Raw genomic sequence first — 23060 nt, 5'->3', positions numbered from 1 at the left:
GAGGGGTGCTGTATCTCTGCTGGTGTTGCTACTCTGTTGAGGGCATGAGCTCGGGAAAGGAGGAGTGGTCAGAGAACGGCATCATTCAACAGAGTGACCGTAAAGAGGTAGAGAACAGGGTGACTTTCAGATTAAGAGCTAAATGACTGAGGCTACAGAGACGCCCCACAAATGACTGACCAGGCCACCACAAACACCTGTAGTACACCCCTCTCCCCACCCGCCACCTACTCACACACACCTACAATTTAGGGAAGATCTAAGCCCGTATTCACACTGTCTCAAAGTAGCATTGCTGATCTAGGATTACTGATCAGGGCCCCCTTTTCCATCAGAGGGTAAGATGGAGCCCTCACCATGTCACCACCCATCAATCACTCTCAGGCTAGGAGTTGTCTGGACAGGTCCTGGGTATCACGGCTACTCACTCATACATATCCGTCTCTTCCATAAAACACACTCCTATCATAAACCATGGGGTAACATCAGAACTATATGTTTATATATTTGCCCAAGATCTGGCTATGACATACTACATCCAAGCAGGATCATAGATCTGTAACACAGAACAGACAATGTCTCCCCCTGCTGCCTGTCTGTGTGAACTGAACTCAGTCCTCTACTACTACTGCTGCTGTTATACCGTTCTAAAGGACTGGTTTCCCAGACACAGGTTAAACCTAGTCCAGGACTAAAAGTCATTCTCCACTGAAAGAGCTTTTTAGTCCAGGACTAGGCTTAATCTGTGTCCGGGACACCGACCCATTGAGAACAACAAACCGTTAGATTTAAATATGGAAGTCCCATTTGGCTCAGTTGGTAAAGCATGGCACTTGTAACGCCAGGTTTGAGTGTTTCGAATCCCAGAGGACCAGCATAAAAAAAGTTTTAAAAATTATGCATTCACTACTGTAAGTCTCTCTGGATGAGGATGTCTGATAAATGACTGAAAAGTAATGTCAGACACAAACACAGATTTAAAATGTAATTTTATGTATAAAATGAAAACTGGCTTAATACATGAGAAAAGCTGTAAAACATGACCATGGTATAAAACACTGCAGCAATTACTCAACTTACATGACATAGAATTACACTAGAATGGAGAAGCACACTTCACAGACAGGAAGACCATTACTGATAGAGAAGAATCTCAAAGCGCTTAAAAGGCTAAATAACAAAACAGCAAATGTAAATAAAAATAGAAGGATGAATTCAGGAAGTGAGAGAGAGACAGTTCTTTGGAGAGGAAGTGGGAGAGAGGGGGAGTGGGAGAGAGAGAGAGGGGGAGTGGGAGAGAGAGAGAGGGGGAGTGGGAGAGAGAGAGAGGGGGAGTGGGAGAGAGAGAGAGGGGGAGTGGGAGAGAGAGAGAGGGGGAGTGGGAGAGAGAGAGAGGGGGAGTGGGAGAGAGAGAGAGGGGGAGTGGGAGAGAGAGAGAGGGGGAGTGGGAGAGAGAGAGAGGGGGAGTGGGAGAGAGAGAGAAGGGGAGTAGGAGAGAGAGAGAGGGGGAGTGGGAGAGAGGGGGAGTGGGAGAGAGAGAGGGGGGGAGTAGGAGAGAGAGAGAGGGGGAGTGGGAGAGAGAGAGAGGGGGAGTGGGATCTCAGTCACAGACAGGCTGAGTCAAAGGTAGTGTTGCATCAACTAATGGTTGCATGTCATTGACTGACAGATTGCTGTATCATACGTGGTTAGCGGATACTTAACTAGAAGATTTACTGAACAACAGTAACATTTCTCTAGACAAACTAGTCAAAAGGCCAACGGGGATATCTGTGCTCAGTACACCTGGCATTCAAAATGGAACCCCCCCCGATATATTCCAAATCTGTCCCATTAAGTCGATGTTGAATGAGATTCAGCAACAGGCACAAACACTGAAAAACAGCAAACAGAACTAAACCTGCAGTTCTCATGTCTATTATCAGACAAGGGTTTACTGATATTAAGAGACATTAAAATTAACAAACTGATTCATTTCAATGAATGCATTTGAAATTGGTAAACAATGTTCCCACAGCAATCGTTTGTGTCTTTTAGCCTGTAGTTTCGTTTTAACACGAAACCCGACTTGTGTAATTATCAGCTCTAACTGTACTATAGTGTTACAGAGGCCTTCACTGGCATAACCCTGACATAGTCCCCACTGAGGAACGGGAAAATTCTCTCAGTGAAACTCAATGAAAATATTTGAGGGTTTTTGAAGAAACACCCAATACGTTGGTTATTGACAGGATCAGAAAGTGACACGGTTTCTTTGTCCCAGTCCAGCTGCACTCGGATCCTCTGGGGTTTCACTTTAAAGGGTTCAAGACAGTAACATGCATTCGGTGACACTTGGTCAATATAGTCACTCCCTTCTCTTGAGAGTACATACCAGACTCCACTAATATGCCACCGAGACGTCTCCTTCCTATCGCAAGACTCGATGGCTACACCTACTGCCCACTCTTTGCTGTCCCCAACCTCTACGTCCCAGCTGTGTATCCCCGAGCTGAAGCCCTCTGAGCCCAGGACAGCATAGCGGTGTTTAAACCTCTCTGGGTTGTCAGGAAGCTGCTGTTGGTCGTCACTGAGTCTGCATGTGAAGCTGGTCAGGTTGCCAGACAGGAGGAGATCTGGGTGAGCAGTGTTGGGGTCCAGAATCACAGGCGCTGAGAGGAGAGAGAACACACATTATTTTAAAGTGGGAACTCGTAGTAGTACGAGCAGGTCATTTTTATACAAAACGGATTACTTTTTTCCCCCTTCAGGATTGCGTCCCGTGATTTACACATATTGAAATAAGTGCGATATTGTTCATTTGTTTTTTTTAATCTTGTATATTTTATTCTACACAATTGTAAAGCGTCTTTGGGTCCTTGAAAAGCTCTATATAAGTCCTATGTATGTATTATTATTATAATCATAAAATAGTACTCACTGTACTCAACAATTTCCTGCATGTTCTCCCAGACTCTGAACTGCAGGTTGCCAAGGTGTCTGGCCACGTCGATCAGCGCTCCTGAAACCCTCTCTGGATCTGGCAATATGCACTGAACTCTGGGAGAACATTAAGGAGTCAGTGCTGCTGTAAGGTTGGGTTCAGAACCACAGAGGGGAGAGAACATCAAATCAAACTTATTTTGTCAAATGCACCGAATACACAGGTGTAGACTTTACCCATGAAATGCTTACTTACAAACCCTTAACCATCAGTGTAGTTCAAGAAGAGTTAAGAAAATATTTACCAAATAAACTACAGTAAAAAGTAACAATAACGATGCTATATACATGGGGTACCGGTACCGAATCAGTGTGCGGGGGGTACAGGTTAGAGGTAGTCAGGGCTGCTGTAGTGTTGGGTCCAGAACCACAGAGAGGATAGAAACAAGAGGAAGATCCCTTACCTTTTCTTGATGACCTCGTAGTCCTGCGGGAGAACAAAGTGTCAGATTAGACATGAAATGATCCAAGTTGTAGAAGTATCACTTCTACTTAAAACAGAGGGAGATGTTTATTTTTTTGTTTCTTACCTGTAGCAAAGAGATGTTTTCAGCCCCTAGCTCTTCCTCTAGGGTTTGGATGGTGTCAGAAAGGGACGATATCTCTCTGTTCATCTCCTCAATCTTCCTCATCATCATTTGACTCTTGTAGTCTTCGTCCTGCTTCAGGGCAGCTATCCTGACTACCGTTTCATTTCGTAGAAACTGGTGAAGCTCCTCAAACTGTTCCCTTATTTTCCTCTCTGTGGACAGGGCCTGGCTCTGAAGACAAAATATCCAGAGCTTGAGATGAGTTTTAAAAAGTGTATTCACCACGTGCACAGGATACAACAGGTGTTATACAGTACAATGAAATTCTTACCTTGAGAGCTGTTTCCCAACAATGCAGTGATGATGATAATAATATTTAGATACTAATATAATATTACTAATAAAATAGATACTAACATAAGACAATAATTTAGATGCTAATAATATAAATATAGATAGATAAATAATAATTTAGATAATAATTGAAATAGATAACTTTAAATACTAATAATATAGATAATAATAAAGATAAGAGAAGATATGCGAGTCAAAGAAACAAGAATGCAAGTATATACATTCAATGTTGAGGGGTACTGGAGTGGTTGAGGTGGGTTTATACATACAGTGACTGGTAGAAGGATATACATGTAAACAGGGCTGAAAAGTGACTGGTAACAGGAATATATACACGTACACTTGAAGTCGGAAGTTTTCATACACTAATTTTGGAGTCATTAAAATTCGTTATTCAAACACTCCACAACTCTCTTGCCAAAACTATAGTTTGTTAACATGTCGGTTAGGACATCTACTTTGTGCATGACAAGTAATTTTTCAAACAATTGTTTACAAACAGATATTTTCACTGTATCACAATTCCAGTGGATCAGAGTTTACATACACTAAGTTGACTGTGCCTTTAAACAGCTTGGAAAACTCCAGAAAATCATGTCATGGCTTTAGAAGCTTCTGATAGGCTAATTGACATCATTTGAGTCAAATGGAGGTGTACCTGTGGATGTATTTCAAGGCCTACCTTCAAACCCAGTGCCTCTTTGCTTGACATCATGGGAAAATCTAAAGAAATCAGCCCAAAAAATTGTAGACCTCCACAAGTCTGGTTCATCCTTGGGAGCAATTTCCAAATGCTTGAAGGTACCACACGTTCATCTGTACAAACAATAGTACGCAAGTATAAACACCATATCCACAGTAAAACGAGTCCTATGTCGACATACCCTGAAAGGCCGCTCAGCAAGGAAGAAGCCATTGCTCCAAAACCGCCACAAAAAAAGCCAGACTACGGTTTGCAACTGCACATGGGGACAAAGATCGTACTCTTTGGAGAAATGTCCTCTGGTCTGATGAAACAAAAATAGAACTGTTTGGCCATAATGAGCATTGTTATGTTTGGAGGAAAAAGGTGGAGGCTTGCAAGCCGAAGAACACCATCCCAACCGGGAAGCACGGGGTGGCAGCATCATGTTATGGGGGTGCTTTGCTGCAGGAGGGACTGGTGCATTTCACAAAATAGATGGCATCATGATGCAGGAAAATTGTGGATATATTGAAGCAACATCTCAAAAAATCAGTCAGGAAGTTAAAGCTTGGTCGGAAATGGGTCTTCCAAATGGACAATGACCCCAAGCATACTTCCAAAGTTGTGGCAAAATGGCATAAGGCCAACACAGTCAAGGTATTGGAGTGGCCATCACAAAGCCCTGACCTCAATCCTAAAGAAAATTTGTGGGCAGAATAGAAAGTGTGTGCGAGCAAGGAGGCCTACAAACCTGACTTAGTTCCACCAGCTCCGTCAGGAGGAATGGGCCAAAATTCACCCAACTTATTGTGGGAAGCTTGTGGAAGGCTACCCGAAGCATTTGACCCAAGTTAAACAATTTAAAGGCAATGCTACCGAATAATAATTGAGTGTATGTAAACTTCTGACCCACTGGGAATATGATGAAAGAAAAAGCTGAAATAAATCTCTATTATTCTGACATTTCAAATTCTTAAAATAAAGTGGTGATCTTAAATGACCCAAGACAGGGTCTTTTAAAATGTCAGGAATTGTGAAAAACTGAGTTTGAATGTATTTGGCTAAGGTTTTCGTAAACTCCCGACTGTACATACACACAGAAAAAAATAACATGCAACAATATCAACTTTTTTACTGACTTAGTTCAAAAGAACGAAATAAGTAAATTGAAAAATCTATGCATTTCACATGAATGGGCAAGGGACCACCCACTTGGGATCCAGGTCCACCCACTGGGGAGCCAGGCCCAGCCAAAAGAAAAATGTTTTTTTTTCTCCCCCATTCAAAAGTGATTTATTACAGACAGAAATCCCCCCTCCATACTGCCAAATAACTGCACCTGTGTAATGAGCATGCTATTTAATCAGATTCTTAATATGCCACAACTGTCAGGTGGATGGATAATCTTGGCAAAGGAGAAATGCTCATTAACAGGGATGTAAACAAATGTGCACAACATTTTTGTGCATATGGAATATTTCTGGGATCTTATATTTCAGCTCATGAAACATGGGACAAGCACATGTTGCGTTTATATTTTTGTTCAGTGTAAATACTTATGGTAATATATACACAGAACCTCGGGGAAAAAAGAAACGTCTTCTCACTGTCAACTGCGTTTATTTTCAGCAAACTTAACATATGTTCATACAAATATTTACACATCAAGATTCAACAACAGACAAACTGAACAAGTTCAACAGACATGTGACTAACAGATATGAAATAATGTGTCCCTGAACAAACGGGGTGTCAAAATCAAAAGTCAGTATCTGGTGTGGCCACCAGCTGCATTAAGTACTGCAGTGCATCTCCTCCTCATGGACTGCACCAGATTTTCCAGTTCTTGCTGTGAAATATTACCCCACTCTTCCACCAAGGCACCTGCAAGTTCCCGGACATTTCTGGGGGGAATGGCCCTAGCCCTCACCCTCCGATCCAACAGGTCCCAGACGTGCTCAATGGGATTTAGATCCGGGCTCTTCGCTGGACATGGCAGAACACTGACATTCCTGTCTTGCAGGAAATCACTCACAGAACGAGCAGTATGGCTGGTGGCATTGTCATGCTGGAGGGTCAAGTCAGGATGAGCCTGCAGGAAGGGTACCACACGAGGGAGGAGGTGGTCTTCCCTGTAACGCACAGCGTCGGGATTGCCTGCAATGACAAGCTCAGTCCAATGATGCTGTGACACACCGCCCCAGACCATGACGGACCCTCCACCTCCAAATCGATCCCGCTCCAGAGTACAGGCATTGGTGTAACGCTCATTCCTTTGACGATAAACGCAAATCCAAATCACCCCTGCTGAGACAAAACCACCGTCAGCGAAGAGCACTATTTGCCAGTCCTGTCTGGTCCAGCGACGGTGGGTTTGTGCCCATAGGCGACGTTGTTGCCGGTGATGTCTGGTGAGGACCTGCCTTACATCAGGCCTACAAGCCCTCAGTCCAGCCTCTCTCAGCCTCTTGCGGACAGTCTGACACTGATGGAGGGATTGTGCGTTCCTGGTGTAACTCGGGCCGTTGTTGTTGCCATCCTGTACCTGTCCGGCAGGTGTGATGTTCAGATGTACCGATCCTGTGCAGGTGTTGTAACACGTGGTCTGCCACTGCGAGGACGATCAGCTGTCCATCCTGTCTCCCTGTAGTGATCTCTTAGATGTCTCACAGTACGGACATTGCAATTTATTTCCCTGGCCACATCTGCAGTCCACATGCCTGCTTGCAGCATGCCTAAGGCACGTTCACCCAGATGAGCAGGGACCCTGGGCATCTCTTTTGTGTGTTTTTCAGAGTCAGTAGAATGGCCTCTAAGTTTGCATAACGGTGACCTTAATTGCCTACCGTCTGTAAGCTGTTAGTGTCTTAAGGACTGTTCCACAGGTACATGTTCATTAATTGCTTATGGTTCACTGAAAAAGCATGGGAAACAGTGTTTAAACCCTTTACAAGAAGATCTGTGAAGTTATTTGGATTTTTATGAATTATCTTTGAAAGACAGGGTCCTGAAAAAGGGGCCTTTCTTTTTTTGCTGAGTTCATATAAACAGGAGTAAAAGTGATCAGTAGCAGGATAAATACAAATGGTAATCAATAGACAGCAGCGTAATGGAGTAACACATCTAATGGAGTGGGTAGAGACCTGTGAATGGGCATAGAATCAGTGTGGATAGTCTGTGGGAGAAGGAGCGCAGTAGTTAGTCATTTAACAGTCTAACGGCCAGGGGATAGAAGCCATTTAGGAGTCTGTTTGTCTTTATGAAGCCGCCTGCCAGACGGGAGCAAAGAGAACAGTCCATGTGTCGAGTGCCTGGAGTCTTTGCCCATGTTTTCAGGCCTCGCTCAGACCCCGCCTGGCATGTATGTCCGCATGTGTACGGGTACACACCAGTGGAGTACCGGCACCTCAAATGTTCTACTGCACCTCATAGAATATTGGCACTAAAATATGATTGGTACCAGCACCTATTATTTCAGCCCACTAAAAATGTCTAATATTACTATTTACCGATGGAAAATGTCCCTAACTTTCAAAACAATTCCCTCGTTTACCAGAAATCGTGGTTGGAAAACTCCTGGAATTGAGAGGGAATAAGGTGGACATCCAGTAATCCTCCAACCAGGATTTCTAGAAAACCAGGGAATTTTGTAACCCTACTATTGTTATTCTTTAAGGTCATACGGTTCATCCACAAATCCAGGGAACTAAGGGAAACTTAGCCAGCAGATATGGCCGCTTGCTTACAGCTGCACTATGGTGCGACAGGCTTCCTGGTTAGGTCAAAACACCGCAGAGTCGATGGGAGATATGGCTCAGAAAACATACCTCAAACCAAGGATGAAATGCTTTTTACTCCGGATTATCTCATCTGTTACACCGAGAAGATTGAACGACTGCTAGTTTTCTGGAAAACTGCCCTTTTAGTCCTCATGCAAGGTAGCAGAAGCCACAGCAGCCATTTTGGAATGGCAGTGTAAGACTATCAGCTACATCGTTGTTCAACGCGATGTGCTGGAAATGTGATGTTGGAAGGGGAAATGGATGTTCTGTTTGAATCAGATGGCGTGTCGAGTGGAGATGAGTGAGAAGAATTGTATTACGGTGGTGAATACAAAAGGAAATAAGGATGAGTTAACTGGGAGGTCAGTTTGAAGTCTATAAAAATCGTGGATGCGTTGGATAAGGTGGCGTTCGGTGACAGTAACAAGAAATTGGCTTATTTTGGTTTCTACGGAACAGAAGGAGAGTGCTCTGCACCTCTAGAAGATATAGGTTGGAAATGTGTTGCGTGAGGATCTTCAATGCAGGGAACCTATCAAGGGTGTCATCTCTGGGGTGATGCTAGAAGCGAATGCGAAGGATATACGTGATGAATTGGATCATCTGGTTGGTGCACACCGAATGACCCACATGCAAAGAAGATGCCCACTCCATCCATTCTATTGTTTTTTGATGAGGAGTCTCTCCCTTCTCACAGGTATTTGATTCCCTGTGAGAGGGATGTGAACAGTGAGATGTTGTTTGATGCAGTCCACGGAATGCAAAGAGTGTGCAATGCTGTCATCAAGGCAAAGGGTGGCTACTTTGAAGAATCGCAAATATATTTTGATTTGTTTAACACTTTTTTGGTTGCTATATGTTTCCATGTGTGTCATTTCATAGTTTTGATGTCTTCATTATTATATATATTTTTTTAAATGGAATGAGTAGGTGTGCCCAAACTTTTGACTGGTACTGTGTGTGTGTGTGAGATTTATATATATATATATATTTATATTTTACCCCCTTTTTCTCCTCAATTTGATTTTGTTAATCGCTGCAACTCCCCAACGGGCTCTGGAGGCAAAGGTCGAGTCATGCTTCCTCTGAAAAAGGACCCACCAAACTGCGCCTCAACACCGGCCCGCTTAACTCGGAAGGCAGCAGCACCAATGTGTCGGAGGAAACACTGTTCAACTGACGACCGAAGTCAGCCTGCAGGAACCCGGCCCGCCACAAGGAGTCACTAGAGCACGATGAGCCAAGTAAAGCCGCCACAGCCAAACTCTCCCCTAACCCGGACAGCGCTGGGCCAATTGTGTGCCGCCCTATGGGACTCACGGTCATGGCCGGTTGTGACACCGCCTGGGATCGAACCCAGGTCTGTAGTGACGCCTTAGACCCCAATGCCACTCGGGAGGCCTGGCTCTGCGGTGTCTTAATCTACACAGGAAGCCGGTTCGACCGTTGCACAGCTGTAAGCAAGCAAGTCAGATCTGCTGGCTGAGGGAAACTCGACAACAGAAACATAAAAGCCAAAATCCACTCTGTTCTTACCGTGATAGTATCTGCCGTTTGAACACAAGTTCGACTGTCTGCCTCAAGGACCTCCAGTTTGTTCTGTAGGAGCTTCAGCACAGACTCCTGGAATATAACAGTAACATTTTAAATATATCAGTTTACTGAGAATACATTTTCTCTAAAGGGCATCAGCACCTACACTAAGCAGTGGTGTAACATAATTGTTGCTTTTTTTAAAGGAAAAAGTTAAATGTAACAGGCATTTATTCTATTGCCACACAGTTTTTATTTCTCACTCACCTTGTATTCTTTGGCAGCTTCATCCATGGGGCAGAACTTGTGGTTTGTGTGTAACTCAGAAGTCTGGCATACCAGGCAAGCAGGTTGTCCATGGTCCCGACAGAAAAGTTTGTATTTCTCCCCATGCAGACTGCAGAGGACACCTGCTGATGCTTTCTCCTTCGAGTAGGCCTCACAGAGGTTCTTCAAAGCCCGGTTGAGGGGTGCATCACTGAGTTTTGATCTTTTCCTACAGACTGGACATTCCTTCACTTCTTTCTCCCTCCAGTAGCCATGTATACAGTCCATACAGAAGCTGTGGCTACACAACAGGATGACTGGGTCTCTGAAGATGTCTCGGCATACGGGACAGGTGAGGTCCTCCTCTGGAAGAGAAGATGTGGTGGCCATTTTCCCCCTCAAATCACAAGTCTTCCTTCGGGAAAAAGAACAACCGTACTGGCAAACTTTCACGTGAGTTTCGCTGCTAACTCAAAGAAGCACTCGCTTGCTGCTTCGTTATTGTTTCTTGACGTATTGTTTGTAACACATGTAGCTTACACTTGCAACGTATTGAGTAATACAATAAATTGAACTTACTTCTTTGCTGTGAAGGCAAGTGAGCTGTGTTGTTATTGTGGCTCTTCTTCTATAACGTTATGGCCATCCGCAAACAAACGATTGAAGTGTTGTTATCGCATACCACTATGACGCATGCAAGAATAACTAAGTACTTCCGGTTAACGGATTTTTGGAATCCTTCAGAATTTATTCTTCTTCTATGGTATATTGACGATCACACATCCCGTCATCTACTATGCGGGATGGAAACAGGATTTACCTGAAAAACGTAACTACCAAAAAATAAATTAAAAAACTGTTGTTAAAAAATAAATAAAACATGTGATCCATACACAGGCTCCAGTTGAAAATGAGAGTGCGGTTCTCCGGCGCCAGTACCCCTTGTAGGTCTTCATTTTCAAAACCGATTCTGTCGCAGCCACAACCATGTCCAGTTTCTTCGACTTCTTCGCGACTTGTGCTGTACTGTTTATAACTGGCAATGAACGCAAAAAATCCAACTTTTTAACACGCAGGGTATTTTCTGTCTGTCGGCAAACATTTACTACATGCTGTGGTGTATCCACCACCATATCTTCACTAGCGTCACTTGTTTTCTCAATTATTTTAATTTCCTCCGCATAGGAGATTCGATTGACCAATCTAACTTTTGCCACCTCAATGTCACCCTTACAGGGCACTCCAGGAACTCAGGATCATGATCCCCACCACAATTGCAACTGTCCTTCTACACACCGTTCTTCGGTGTACTCTGTTAGTCTGCACACACTTGAAACATGGCCAAATTCTTTACAATTCGTGCACTGCAGTGGTTTGGGGACTCAAGCTCTTACATAACCAAGCTTCACATGCGTAGGTATTTGCTCTTAATAAAAAAACAACCCGACAGACACTTTCTTTTTTCCTCCCTCCACCCAGCGGGTCCGACGCCGGCGGGCACCAACCACACAAGGATTTTTTATTATGGTATTCAACCTGGACATCCGTCGTTACCCCGGAGATGACTCCTTTGACGGGAACTCTACTCCGAAATTCAAAACACAACATTTATGTTGTCCGGGATATTTTGAGGCCCATTGCAATCTTCCTCTGCTCTTCAGAAATATAATGAATCAAAATAAGACCACTCCTGGTCACTCTGACAGACTCCCACTTTTACAAGCGCATACTTCACAATTTGACACCTCAAGCGGGTATCCCACATACAAGTATGCATGCCAACAAGAAGCGATTCATTGTAACTAACACACGTATCCTCCACTCCAATTTTAGACAATTTCCTTTTTGTTCCAGTTTTCGATGCTACCATTGTCTATTCAGAACATTCGTCTTCACCAACTTTGCTCCACGCGTTGCTTAATTCGAACTCAGCCTCCACTTCCGCCATTTTCCCATCACCATAAACTCAGAATTAGACTCCTGTCCTGTATACTTTGTAATTGAATAATTAGGGTGACAATTATGGAAAATATGAAGAATTAATGATAGATTTATACTAGTTATCATAGAAAAAATACTTTCAACTATTTATATAAGATATTATGTGATTTATTTGTAAAAAAATATATATATATTTTCTCAAGCCTAAATGGTCAAAAATCAAATCAAATGTTATTTGTCACATGCGCTGAAAACAACAGTGAAATACTTACTTACAAGCCCTTAACCAACAATGCAGCTTTAACAAAAAAATATATAAATTGATATAAGTTTTAGAACACCTACTCATTCAAGGGTTTTTCTTTACTTTGAACTATTTTCTACATTGTAGAATTATAGTGAAGACATCAAAACTATGAAATAACACATTGAATCATGTAATAACCAAAAAAGTGTCATTTTATTTTTGCGATTCTTCGAAGTAGCCACACTTTGCCTTGATGAAAGCTTTGCACACTCTTGGCATTCTCTCAACCAGCTTCATGAGGTTGTCACCTGGAATGCATTTCAATTAACAGGTGTGCCATCTTCAAAGTTAATTTGTGGAATTTCTTTCCTTCTTAATGCGCTTGAGCCAATCAGTTGTGTTCTGACAAGGTAGGGGGGTATACAGAAGATAGCCTTATTTGGTAAAAGACCAAGTCCATATTATAGCAAGAACAGCTCAAATAAGCAAAGAGGAACTACAGTCCATCATTACTTTAGGACATGAAGGTCAGTTAATATGGAACATTTCAAGAACTTTGAAAGTTTCTTCAAGTGCAGTGGCAAAAAATCATCAAGCGCTATGATTCGTCATATATTCGTCACTGGCTCTCATGAGGACCGCTACACGAATGGAAGACCCAGAGTTACGTCTGCTGCAGCGGATACGTTCATTAGAGTTACCAGCCTCAGAAATTGCAGCCCAAATAAATGCTTCACAGAGTTCAAGTAACAGACATTTCTCAAAATCAACTGTTCAGAGGAGACAGTGTGAATCAGGCCTTCATTGTTGAATTGCTGCAAAGAAACCACTACTAAAGGACACCAATAAGATGAAGAGACTTGCTTGGTCCAAGAAACACGAGCAATGGACATTAGAGCGGTGGAAAAAATGTTATTTGGTCTGGAGTCCAAATTGGAGATTTTTGGATCCAACCGCCGTGTCTTTGTGAGACGCTGTGTTGGTGAACAGATGATCTCTGTGTATTTCCCACTGTAAAGCATGAAGGATGAGGTGTAATGGTGTGGTTGTGCTTTGCTGGTGACACTGTCTGTGATTTACTTAGAATTCAAGGCACACTTAACCAGCATGGCTACCACAGCATTCTGCAGCGATACTCCATCCCATCTGGTTTGGGCTTAGTGTGACTATCATCTGTTTTTCAACAGGACAATGACCCAAAACTCCTCCAGGATGTGTTAGGGCAATTTTAACAAGAATGAGAATGATGGAGTGCTGCATCAGATGACCTGGCCTCCAAAATCTCCCGACCTCAACCAAATTGAGATGGTTTGGGATGTGTCAGACCGCAGAGTGATAGAAAAGCAGCCAACAAGTGCTCAGCATATGTGGGAACTCCTTCAAGACTGTTAGAGAAGCATTCCAGATGAACCTGGTTGAGAAAATGCCAAGTGTGTACAAAGCTGTCATCAAGGCAAAGTATGGCTATTTGAAGAATCTCCAATATAAAATATATTTGGATTTGTTTAACACTTTTTTGGTCACTACATGATTCCATGTATGTTATTTCATAGTTTTGATGTCTTCACTATTATTCTACAATGTAGAAAATAGTAAAAATAAAGAAAAACCCTTGAATGAGTAGGTGTTCTAAAACTTTTGACCGGTAGTGTGTATATATATATATATATATATATAGAGAGAGAGAGAGAGAGAGAGAGAGAGAGAGAGAGAGAGAGAGAGAGAGAGAGAGAGAGAGAGAGAGAGAGAGAGAGAGAGAGAGAGATATAACAAATAATTGAGGAGCAATCGTAAAATAACAATGTAAGTAATAACGAACCTACCATGTCAATAAAGTCAATTGAATTGAATTGAATTGAGAGAGAGAGAGAGAGAGAGAGAGAGAGAGAGAGAGAGAGAGAGAGAGAAATATAACAAATAATTGAGGAGCAATCGTAAAATAACAGTAGCGAGGCTATATACAGGGGGTTTCGGTACAGAGCCAATGTGCGGGGGCACCAGTTAGTCGAGGTAATTGAGGTAATATGTACGTGTAGGTAGAGGTAAAGTGACTGTGCATGGATAATAAACAGAGAGTAGCAGCTGCGTAAAAATGGGGGAGGACAATGCAAATAGTCTGTGTAGCCATTTGATTAACTGTTCAGCAGTCTTATGGTTTGAGGGTAGAAGTTGTTAAGAAGCCTTTTGGACCTAGACTTGGTGCTCCGGTACTGCTTGACGTACGGTAGCAGAGAGAACAGTCTATGACTCGGGTGGCTGGAGTCATTGGCAATATTTTGGGACTTCTGCTGCCATCGCCTGGTATAGAGGTCCTGGATGGCATGAAGCTTGGCACCGATGATGTACTGGGCCGTACGCACTAAATCAAATCAAATGTTATTGGTCACATACACATAGTTAGCAGATGTTAATGCGAGTGTAGCGAAATGCTTGTGCTTCTAGTTCTGACCGTGCAATAATATCTAACAAGTAATCTAACAATTTCACAACAACTACCTCATACACACAAGTGTAAAGGAATGAATAAGAATATGTACATATAAATATATGGATGAGCGATGGCCGGACGGCATAGGCAAGATGCAGTAGATGGTATAGAGTACAGTATATACATATGAGATGAGTAATGTAGGGTATGTAAACATTATATAAAGTGGCATTGTTAAAAGTGACTAGTGATACATTTATTACATCCAATTTTTTATTATTAATGTGACTAGAGATTTGAGTCTGTATGTTGGCAGCAGCCACTCAATGTTAGTGATGGCTGTTTAATAGTCTGATGGCCTTGAGATAGAAGCTGTTTTTCAGTCTCTCGGTCCCAGCTTTGATACACCTGTACTGACTTCGCATTCTGGATCATAGCGGAGTGAACAGGCAGTGGCTCGGGTGGTTGTTATCCTCCACTACCCTCTGTAGTGCCTTGCGGTCGGAGGCCGAGCAGTTGCCATACCAGGCGATGACGCAACCAGTCAGGTGTAGAATGTTTTGAGGATTTGAGGACCCATGCCAAATCTTTTCAGTGTCCTGAGGGGGAATATGCTTTGTCATGCCCACTTCACGACTGTCTTGGTGATTTTGAACCATGATAGTTTGTTGGTGATGTGGACACTAAGGAAGCTCTCAACATGCTCCTCTACAACCCTGTCGTTGAGAATGGGGGCGTGCTCGGCCCTCCTTTTTCTGTAGTCCATAATCTTCAAATTTTTCTTGCTCACATTGAGGGAGATGTTGTTATCCTGGCACCACACTGCCAGGTCTCTGACCTCCCTAGAGGCTGTCTCATTGTTGTCAGTGATCAGGCCTACCACTGTTGTGTCGTCTGCAAACTTAATGATGGTGTTGGAGTCGTGCTTGGCCATGCAGTCATGGGTGAACAGTAAACAATGTTTTTTTGAGTGGGTTCTCCTATCATTTATTGCACCACACAGAATTTCCTGTATGTTTTGTAACAGTAAAAGGAGGTCCATTCTACTTTCTATAGTTTACATCCACAGGAGCGTCACTGCTCCTTTTGCGGTCGTTAAAGAGTGGCCCATCAGCTTATATGTAGTACGTTTTTCACAGTGGACATAAATATTACAGCAGACATAATTGCCTGTGTGTTGTGTCGCAGTGAAAGTGGGGTCCATTCTACTCGGGAGCATGTCTCATGTACAAATCCATAGAGTTTACACCCAGTGGAGCGTCAATGCTCATTTTATGAACAGTGCAAAATGCCTGTCCAATATGAAAAAACTATTGCATTTAAGATGATGGGCCACTCTTTAAGGGCTGCAAGAAGAGCAGTTAACTCTGTGAATTTGGAAACTAAAGGTGCTCCTGAGTAAAATGGACCCCCTTTTACTGTGAAAATTGTGCATGTCCAATATGAACAACATATCGTGTAATACGAATGGACTAAATAATAATAGGATTTAAATGTATTTTCTAAAGTTGATTATTATAGTTATAATAGCATAAATAATGTTTTGTTATTTGTATTACTGTTGCTACCATAATAACTATCTAGTAATCATTACCTTTAATAATATTATTTGTGCAATTAAGGCTATTAATTATTATTTTTTTGTAATATTGTTAAACAAAGTTCTCTAACATTTCCTAATAAAATGGAAGTAATTTCAACAGTTAATAGTGTTTTTTACCGTCTTCATTGCGAAACTTTTATTTTGAAGTCACAGGCTTTTGCTAGGTGAAGCGAAAGCTTTTTTCTTCGCGGAAGTGAGGAAGTTTTGTACGGAGGGCAGTGAGAGAGTATCGAATTTGGTCAACTCATTTTCTTATTCCCAATTTGCTACGTGAGGCTTATTTTATTCGAATAGAAGTTTCGGAATGGTTAGGTTGAATGCACTGACGCACTTGGCATTTCTGTAACTTTTAAACAAGTTGTGGCTGTCATAGTGGCTTTCATAGAGATAGATAGAGGACTCATCGTGGATATAACTCGTTTTAGCATGGACGTTGTCATTGAGGGCTTCCATCATTTTAAAGTAGTCATCTGGGTGGGGCTTCTTATGAGTTGGGAGCAATCAGCCAATGAAGTAGAAAATTGACTACTTTAAAATGGAAATAGCCTCAATGGCACGGCCCATGCTGTCACAGATGCTTTAATGGCACAGATAGATCTGGCTTCAGAGGTTTATCACCTTGCCAAAGCAACGATGATTCCTGTGTTAGCTCGGAACTATGCTATGCGTAGGAACCATCGACTTAGCTTCTGTTTCCACCGACCACTATTATCAGATGGACATGTACTCCTACCGGTTGAAACAAGTTTTCACTTGACAAGGAAACTAACTCCAAAAAATAAATTCAGTATACAAATCAAAGTGCGATAGTGTGGAGCTAACTTAATTGGTAAAAGTACCGATATTTGTAAGATAATAATGCCTAACCAGTCCGTTTAATTAACTAGCTGTCGTTAACTTCCTGCAAACATGGCGACTGTAACTCGAGCAGCACCGCTCCGGATCCTGTGCATACACGGTTACCGACAGAACAGCGGCTCGTTTCGCGAGAAGACTGGGGCCCTACGGAAGCTCCTGAAGAAGTATGTGGAGCTGGTTTACATGAGTGCGCCTCACCGGGTACCGCAAACAGGCGACGGTGGGTCACATTCTGGTCCCCAATAATGTCAACATGACGTGACAGTTAACGAGCATTCAGTGACTTTTATTTTTACATCTCAGACGCGCATTGCAAAACTCTCGTTTGTTTAGATGAAAAACTAAGGCATATAACGTACATCTTTCGATGCATTATATATATTCTGTGGTGTTTGGTTTCTGGCAAAAAATAATAATTCATACTTGACATTTTTTTTTTTTTTTTGTTGTGTTACAGCCTGAATTCAATATTGATTTAAGTTGTTTTTTCTCACCCATCTACACACACTACCTCATAATGACAAAGTGAAAACATATTTTTATAAAGTTTAGCCAATTTATTGAAAATCAAATACAGTGAACTAATTTACATAAATATTCACACCCCTGAGTCAATACTTTAGTGTGTTTCTGGGTAAGTCTCTAAGAGCTTTCCACACCTGGATTGTGCACCATTTGCCCATTATTATTTTCAAACTTATTAAAGTTCTGTCAAATTGGTTATTGATCATTGCTAGACAACCATTTTCAGGACTCGCCATAGATTTTCAAGTAGATTTGTCAAAACTGTAACTCGGCCACTCAGGAACATTCACTGTCTTCCAGTGTAGATTTGGCCTTGTGTTTTAGGTTATTGTCCTGCTGAAAGGTGAATTCATCTCCCAGTGTCTGGTGGAATCAGACTGAACCAGGTTTTCCTCTAGGATTTTGCCTGTGCTTAGCTCCATTCCCTTTCTTTTTTATCCTGAAAAACTCCCCAGGTCTTAACCATTACTGAATCACTGAAGCTGGAGACTTGTATCTTCCTCACTAACTTTAAGCATCAGCTGTCAGAGCAGCTTACTGATCACTGCATCTGTACACAGCCAATCTGTAAATACCCCACCCAACGACTTCATCCCCATATTGTTATTTATTTTTGCTCTTTGCACCCCCAGTATCTCTACTTGCACATTATCATCTGCACATCTATCACTCCAGTGTTAATGCTAAATTGTAATTATTTAGCCATTATGGCCTATTTATTTCCTTACCTCCCTAATCTTACTATATTTGCACACACTGTATATAGATTTCTCTGCTGTATTATTGACTGTACGTTTGTTTATCCCATGTGTAACTCTGTGTTGTTGTTTTTGTCGCACTGCTTTGCTTTATCTTGGCCAGGTCGCAGTTGTAAATGAGAACTTGTTCTCAACTGGCCTACCTGGTTATATAACAGTAAAATAAATTACAAGCATACCCATAACATGATGCAGCCACCATTATGCTTGAAAATATGGAGAGTGGTATTCCGTAATATGTTGTAGTGGATTTGCCACTAACATAGCACTTTGTATTCAGGACAAAAAGTGTATTGCTTTCTAACATTTTTTTGCAACATTTTTTCCTTTAGTACCTTATTGCAAACAGGATGCTTGTTTTGGAATTTGTATTCTATACAGGCTTCCTTTTCACTGTCAATTAGGTTAGTTTTAAGGATGCACAATATATTGGTGAACATATCGGAATTGGCCGATATTAGCTAAAAATGTCAACACCAGTATCGGCCCGATGTCTAGTTTAACACCGATGTTAAAGATCAATGTCAAAGCTACCGTGCATACCTATATAACATAGGTACATGGCATAATAACGCCATGTAAAATTTTGCGCTACACGTGCAACACAGCATTCTTTAACTAGCCCACAATGTCTGCTGTGTGGATCGAGCAGTCATTTGAAAGAGTAAGAACATTTCAGCGAGACAACTCAAAGGCGAAATCCATTAAAGCCAAGATAATGGAATTCATTGCCCTTGACAATCAACCGTTCTCTGTCGTGGGTGATGTTGGCTTTCGCCGACTGGACGAGCACCGATACACACTACCAAGTGCGCTATTTTTCAGATGTCGCGCTACCGGAGTTACAGAGTAATAGCGTCACTGCTATTAGCTTCACGACATACATACTATGGAACGCAGTTTGGGTCTTTGCGTGTCAAAAAAGATACAGTAGCACTGTCAAAGCTGTACAAAAAAAAGTCTGCAAACACCGGCCACGAACGATGTGTTTACAATACCGTGTTGGTAATAAAGCATCATTTGTTCGAGCGTAACTTCTGGGGTAGCTAGCTTTATCTTGGTACCTAGCTAGCACCAACCAGCCTGAAAACAATGACCAGTAGAAACTGCAGTCATTTTCATTATTCTTAGCAATGATTAAGGAATCCTTGTAAGTATTAGCTAGGTTGCCACATGTTGTTTGCCTATTGAAATTGAACTTCAGTTCATGAAAATAAATAGCTAGCCAGCTACTTAACCCTGTTTCCCAAAGCTAACGTTATAAGCAGCTCGCTAGCTTCATGTGGCTAGTGAGGCTCGACCGGGCTATGTGTTGTGAAGTTAGCCACAATCAGGATTAGGCATAATAGTGGAATTTGTGGTTTGCCTTCAAAATAAAAGTATGACATTGACAGTGATGCAAATGAATACAAATAGTAGAATTATGCCATACTTTTATTTGAAGACTAACCGCAACGTCCACTATTGGTTAATCCTTATTGTTGCTAGCCTCACATAGATGGGTCCGAACACCACTAATCAAATAAGAACTGTCTTATAAATTAGGGTTATTTTAGATGATGACACATAGCTATGTAGTTAGCTAGCTAACTATAGCTACGGAAACCGATTATGTTGTGTTATTTGACACGTCAAATAGTGTTATTTGACACGCAAAGACCCTAACCGTGTTCCATAGAAATCCTGTTTGAGAATGAAACGACTGAACAAATGAACGACGAAACAGGACAGCAAGAAATTGCAAGAAATACGTTTTGATTATGTTTTACTGGTAATGGGGACATACGTAAATGCCAACAAAATAACTTTTTGGTGTGTGTGTAACCTTTATTTAACTAGGCAAGTCGGTTAAGAGCAAATTCTTATTTACAATGACGTCCCAGACGACACTGGGCCAATTGGGAGTCCCATAGGGCAGCGCACAATCATCGAACCAGGGACTGTAGTGGCAGGGAAAATATTGGATATCTGTGCATCAACTAGTTAGTATTGTGGCTTAACTACAATGTTGTTGATCCATCCTCAGTTTTCTCCTGTCACAGTCATTACACTCTGTATCTGATTTACAGTAACCATTGGCCTCATGGTGAAATTCCTGAGCGGTGTCCTTCCTCTCTGGCATCTGAGTTAGGAAGGACGCCTGTATCGTTGTAGTGACTGGGTGTATTGATACACCATCCAAAGTGTAATCTTCTACGCTGCTGCTATTCTCTGTTATCTATCCATAGTCACTTTAATAACTCTTCCTACATGTACATATTACCTCAGTACTGGTGCCCCCGCACATTGACTCTGTACTGGTATCCCCTGTATATAGCCCCGCTATTGTTATTTACTTCTGCTCTTTAATTATTTGTTATTCTTAACTCTTACTTTTTGGGGGGGTATTTTCTTAACTGCATTGTTGGTTAAGGGTTGTAAGTAAGCATTTCACTGTAAGGCCTACTGCACCTGTTGTATTTGGCGCATGTGACAAATAACAATTAATTTGAATTAATAACTTCACCATTATCAATGGGATATTCAATATCTTTTTTATTTTTTATTTTTTTTGACCCATCTACCAATAGGTGCCCTTCTTTGCGTGGTATTGGAAAACCTCCCTGGTCTTTGTGATTGAATCTGAGTTTGAAATGTACTGCTCGACTGAGGGACCTTACAGATAATCGTGATAACGTTTACATTTTAGTCATTTAGCAACTTACAGTAAGTAGTGAGTGCATACATTTTCGTACAGGTCCCCCGTGGGAATCGAACCCACAGCCATAGCGTTGCAATCGCCATGTTCTAACAACTGAGTGGTAAGAGATGAGGTAGTCATTCAATCATGTTCAACACTATTATTGCACGTATCCGACTATTGTGACATTTTACTCCTGAACTTATTGACTCAATACGTTTCAGTTTTAAATGTTTTATTAATTTGTAAACATTAAAAAATATATATATATATTTCCAAGTTGACATTATGGGATATTTTGTAGGCCAGTGACAATTTTTAAAATACTTTAATCAATTTTAAATTCAGGCTGTAACACAACAACATTTGGTCAAGGGGTGTGAATACTTTCTGAAAGCACACAGTATACCAAATATTAGAAACACCTTCCTAATATTGAGTTGCACCCCCTTCCTGCCCTCAGAACAGTCTCAATTAATCAGGGGGATGGACTCTACAAGGAGTGGAAAGCGTTCTACATGGATGCTGGCCCATGATGACTCCAATGCTTCCCACAGTTGTGTCAAGTTGCCTGGATGTCCTTTGGGTGGTGGACCATTCTTGATACACACGGGAAACTGTTGAGCGTGAAAAACCCAGCATCTTTTGTCTTGCCCATTCACCTTCTGAACAGCACACACACAATGTCTCAATCCTTCTTGAACCTGTCTCCTCTCCTTCATCTACACTGATTTGATGTGGATTTAACAAGTGACATCTAAAAGAGATCATAACTTTCACCTGGATGCACTGGTCAATCTATGTCATGGAAAGAGCAGGTGTTCTTCATGTTTGGATACTCAGTGTACATTCTGACTGAACAGTGCTGTGAGGATAGGGATTGTTGCGTTACCAAACTTTTGGTAATGCATGGCTTTCTGACCGGTACCTATCAGGGTGATCACATACAGATTTCAACTAAATGCAATATCAACTTAGTTTAATACTCTCTTTCTCGCCCTTCTACCTCTCTTCTCTCTCTCTTTTCTCTCTCTTTTCTCTCCCTCCAGCAGCCCAAGGGAAGGAGAATGAAGTGGGCCCTGGAGGTGACGAGGCCCCCAGGGGATGGTGGTTCTCTGACACCCAGGCTCGGAGCTTCGACGCCGGGCAGCAGTGTCAGGCGAGCCTGGGGCTTGAGGAGAGTGTGGAGGCCGTGAGGACAGCAGTGAAGGACCTGGGCCCGTTTGACGGTGTGCTGGGGTTCAGCCAGGGCGCTGCTCTAGTTGCCATGCTCTGTTCTATACAGGAGCAGAATCTAGAACCACAATTCCAGTTCCGCTTCGCTATCCTGGTGGCCGGGTTCCGGAGTGCTTGTTCGGAACACCAGCGGTTCAATGGCGGCCCTGCTCCGCTCGTCATCCCGTCCCTGCACGTCTTCGGACAGGAAGACCAGGTCATTTCTGATAGGATGAGCCGGGAGCTCCTTCCCCTGTTCCAGGAGCCTCAGGTGCTGACTCATCCTGGTGGCCATTTTGTGCCAGCGGCCTCAGCACACAGACAGACCTATCAGGAGTTTCTCAAGAGGTTTCAGTAGGGGAAGGAGAAGCATGGAAACTATTCCATCCTAGAAGTTTCAGAGGAGGTAAATGTCTGAAAATGAAGAGCATAACTTCATGTGGATGTTGCTCATCCAAAGATGACGAGTCACTTTTTGGAGAATGTTGATTTAAGTTAACACCGTTATCTTGTGTATCCAGAAATTGTAAAAATATTTTATTGGAAAGCGTCTTTAATTTTCATACAATGTTAGTTGGCTACCACAGTAACAAAATGACTGCATATCAATTCTATTGTCATTGACATTAACATTTTTGTTGAAAAATAAATTCCAAAAAACATTGACATTTA

At 42.1% G+C, this 23060-nt stretch overlaps 2 protein-coding genes across 3 annotated transcripts; one reads left to right on the top strand and one right to left on the bottom strand.

Annotated features, from left to right (window-relative positions):
- Positions 1-972: 972 nt before the first annotated feature.
- LOC129863574 (zinc-binding protein A33-like) lies at positions 973-12080 on the bottom strand. Its single transcript, XM_055935639.1, has 7 exons — positions 10713-12080; positions 10134-10548; positions 9870-9956; positions 3513-3743; positions 3387-3409; positions 2921-3039; positions 973-2651 (listed from the first exon to the last, which is right to left on the bottom strand). Exons 2-7 carry the CDS (start codon positions 10521-10523, stop codon positions 2095-2097), a joined length of 1407 nt encoding a protein of 468 aa, XP_055791614.1. The 5' UTR covers positions 10524-10548; positions 10713-12080; the 3' UTR covers positions 973-2094.
- Positions 12081-16556: 4476 nt separating this feature from the next.
- ovca2 (OVCA2 serine hydrolase domain containing) lies at positions 16557-23060 on the top strand. 2 transcript variants are annotated; one of them, XM_055935638.1, is made up of 2 exons: positions 16557-17430; positions 22226-23060. In XM_055935638.1, the coding sequence occupies exons 1-2, from the start codon at positions 17262-17264 to the stop codon at positions 22744-22746; spliced, it is 690 nt and encodes a 229-aa protein (XP_055791613.1). In that variant the 5' UTR covers positions 16557-17261; the 3' UTR covers positions 22747-23060. The 2 variants fall into 2 exon arrangements, with proteins under 2 accessions (XP_055791613.1, XP_055791612.1); XM_055935637.1 differs by having other exon boundaries at positions 22223-23060.

The sequence above is a fragment of the Salvelinus fontinalis genome, chromosome 10, assembly GCF_029448725.1.
Source record: "Salvelinus fontinalis isolate EN_2023a chromosome 10, ASM2944872v1, whole genome shotgun sequence".
Lineage (NCBI taxonomy): Eukaryota > Metazoa > Chordata > Actinopteri > Salmoniformes > Salmonidae > Salvelinus > Salvelinus fontinalis.
This window is presented reverse-complemented; position numbering and strand designations above follow the sequence as displayed.

What these genes read in the sequence shown, in the direction of transcription:
- LOC129863574 (XM_055935639.1), bottom strand. Translation starts at nt 10,523, where the DNA reads ATGGCCACCACATCTTCTCTTCCAGAGGAGGACCTCACCTGTCCCGTA. An exon ending in AAACGGCAGATACTATCACG is followed by an intron (nt 3,744 to 9,869) that starts GTAAGAACAGAG and finishes TTTTGTCTTCAG; the next exon opens with AGCCAGGCCCTGTCCACAGA. An exon ending in AAAACATCTCTTTGCTACAG is followed by an intron (nt 3,410 to 3,512) that starts GTAAGAAACAAA and finishes GTTCTCCCGCAG; the next exon opens with GACTACGAGGTCATCAAGAA.
- ovca2 (XM_055935637.1), top strand. Translation starts at nt 17,262, where the DNA reads ATGGCGACTGTAACTCGAGCAGCACCGCTCCGGATCCTGTGCATACAC. An exon ending in GGTACCGCAAACAGGCGACG is followed by an intron (nt 17,431 to 22,222) that starts GTGGGTCACATT and finishes CTCTCCCTCCAG; the next exon opens with CAGCCCAAGGGAAGGAGAAT.